The sequence below is a fragment of the Mesitornis unicolor genome, unplaced genomic scaffold, assembly GCF_000695765.1.
Source record: "Mesitornis unicolor isolate BGI_N332 unplaced genomic scaffold, ASM69576v1 scaffold45510, whole genome shotgun sequence".
In the NCBI taxonomy this organism is placed as follows: domain Eukaryota; kingdom Metazoa; phylum Chordata; class Aves; order Mesitornithiformes; family Mesitornithidae; genus Mesitornis; species Mesitornis unicolor.
Genome location: NW_010158469.1, coordinates 342 through 935, shown reverse-complemented (window position 1 = coordinate 935; position 594 = coordinate 342). Strand labels below are relative to the sequence as shown.

Here is a 594-nt window from a genome sequence, read left to right as displayed (position 1 = left end):
AGATGGGATGGGGGAGCTCTGGGTGTAAGGGCCACACCAGGTTTGAACCCCCCCCGCCCCCCCAAAATAAGGGGCCCATCCCATTTCAGAGCCTCACATTCTTGAGGAACTCCTCTGCCACAATGCGGGCCCTGGCATTGACAGAGAGCTTCATCTCGCTGATCTCCTTGTCGATCTCTTCCATGAAATGGATGACAAAGTCCACCAGCTTGTGCTTGTACATCTGCTCCGTATGGAAGTTTGTGATCAAGAAGCTGATGTCGTAGCCCTGCGGAAGGGAGAAACGCCCCGGCAATAAGCACCCAGGCCACCCACTACACACCCTCACATCCCAGTGCTGCACTGGAGACCCCCACCCCTACTGCCAGGAGCTGCTCTGCCCACCTCACCTCCACGGGCTTCCTGCGCAGGATGAAGAAGTTCTCGGCCCTCATCATCATGAAGCGCATGAATTTGTGGCACAGGATCTTCTCGATCTCATCAGCCTGGGGAGAGAAAAGGGAAGTGAGGCTTCCCCCGCACCAGGCGTGAGCCGCCAGCCCGTGCCCCCCACCTCACCTGCTTCACCGCGATGCTGACGCGCACGGAGTTAAT

At 58.1% G+C, this 594-nt stretch overlaps 1 protein-coding gene across 1 annotated transcript; it reads right to left on the bottom strand.

Moving 5' to 3' along the window:
* Positions 1-97: 97 nt before the first annotated feature.
* On the bottom strand, positions 98-594 carry ARPC4 (actin related protein 2/3 complex, subunit 4, 20kDa; the record flags this gene model as incomplete). The annotated part of the gene is made up of 3 exons (XM_010183552.1): positions 98-268; positions 390-485; positions 559-594. Coding segments are annotated over 3 exons (303 nt in total), but the record flags the coding sequence as incomplete, so codon positions are not given.